Source organism: Priapulus caudatus, unplaced genomic scaffold (genome assembly GCF_000485595.1).
Source record: "Priapulus caudatus unplaced genomic scaffold, Priapulus_caudatus-5.0.1 Scaffold173, whole genome shotgun sequence".
NCBI classification, from domain to species: Eukaryota; Metazoa; Priapulida; class Priapulimorpha; order Priapulimorphida; family Priapulidae; genus Priapulus; species Priapulus caudatus.
The window spans coordinates 186,653-188,372 of record NW_014577234.1 but is presented as its reverse complement, the minus strand read 5'-3'; the positions used below and the strand labels follow the sequence as shown (position 1 = coordinate 188,372).

General features: G+C 49.9%; 1 protein-coding gene across 1 annotated transcript in view; it reads left to right on the top strand.

The window, feature by feature from the left end:
• Nucleotides 1-1,286, top strand: part of LOC106806669 (putative uncharacterized protein DDB_G0271982) — a gene marked incomplete at its 5' end in the record, with an annotated part of 74,014 nt that extends 72,728 nt beyond the window's left edge. Inside the window, one exon of the mRNA XM_014808681.1 lies at nucleotides 1,215-1,286. Within this exon, the coding sequence (XP_014664167.1) occupies nucleotides 1,215-1,286 (72 nt within the window). The remainder of the gene's footprint in view (nucleotides 1-1,214) is intronic.
• Between the last annotated feature and the right edge of the window lie 434 nt (nucleotides 1,287-1,720).

Below are 1,720 nucleotides of genomic sequence, written 5' to 3'. Positions count from 1 at the left end.
TTATTATTTTTTATTGTTTGTTTGGGATGGGATGGCATGGGATAGGATGGCATGCGATGGCATGACATGGGATGGGATGGCATGGCATGGCATGGCATGGCATAGCATGGGATGGGATGCGGTGTGATAGAATGGGATGGGATGGGATGGCATGGGATAGGATGGCATGCGATGGCATGACATGGGATGGGATGGCATGGCATGGCATGGCATGGCATAGCATGGGATGGGATGCGGTGTGATAGAATGGGATGGGATGGGATGGCATGGGATAGGATGGCATGCGATGGCATGACATGGGATGGGATGGCATGGCATGGCATGGCATGGCATAGCATGGGATGGGATGCGGTGTTATAGAATGGGATGGGATGGGATGGCATGGCATGGCATCGGATGTCATTGGATGGCATGGGATGCGATGAGATGGGATGGGATGGGATATGGGATGGGATGCGGTGTGATGGGATGGGATGGGATGGCATGGCATGGCATGGCATCGGATGTCATTGGATGGCATGGGATGCGATGAGATGGGATGGAATGGGATATGGGATGGGATGCGGTGCGATGGGATGTGATGGGATGGCATGGAATGCGATGGATGGATTCATGCATGGATAGATAGATAGTTGGATTTTTTTAGGTATTTTCCTTTCAACCAAGCGGTCACCAACTGAGTAACGCCACTGATTTCCCCGGGTAACGCCGGGTATCCCGCTAGTACTATTGAAAATCCAACGCTCGCTGACGCTACCTAGAATTTATAACTTTTAATTCAACAAACCTCAGCTGAGAATTTACAGCAAGCATTCCCCTAGCACCGTACGCAATCGCTTTTTCCACAAACACTCACAATCCGCAGATATAGATAGAAATGCACGACACGGTTTTTCGAAAATGTCCACCATTGTATGATTTATATAAGAGCCTCGCGCGCGTTATTTGAAACCAAAGACTGTCTGCGACGGATGTTCTTCAGCGCATCCAATAATTTACCCTCGGTTTTTATTTGCTCATATATATATATACTAGCTGGGCTACACGGCGATGCCCGGGATAAAGGAAAAAAGAGCTAGAATTTAGTCTGCCATGACGGCTGTAGGGGCCTACTGACCTTATTCTGATTTTATAAATCTGTCCCAAAAATTTCACTTGTGTGCAGTTCTGCAGCGCTTCTTGGTACACAACATTCTTGGTGTTGCCATCTTCAGAGAACCAAGGAGTGCCGCGTTGTACTTCCAGATGTTGTTTCTGAAGTGCTTGGCACGTGGGCTGTCTTGTGAGAGCAGCTACCTGAGGATCTGTGGTGGCATTTAGAGGGCCTCCAGCTTTACTTTGCCTTCTGTGCAGCACATGCCTGGAGCTTCCCCTGGCCACTTCTTGGCAGAGCAGTGTCTGCAGATGTTATCCATCCTGCCAATGAAGACCTTTGGGTTGGAGGTGTAGTCTTTGTTGAGGTCGTAGGAGAACGCTGCGTTGAGCCATGAAATGTTGTCGTCAGTATGTTGCCTGGCCCTCATTGCCTCTGCACGTGACCTCTGGTGGGTTGCGGCATCACTTCTTTGACGGAGTTCTCGCCGTTGTGCACTCTCCTGTGCGCGTGACCTCTGGTGGGTTGCGGCATCACTTGTTTGGCAGAGTTCGCGCTGTTCGGCATTCTCTGCAGAGCGTGCTGTTTGATGGGCCAGTTTCTTTGACCTTGCAGTTGAACTGCCGA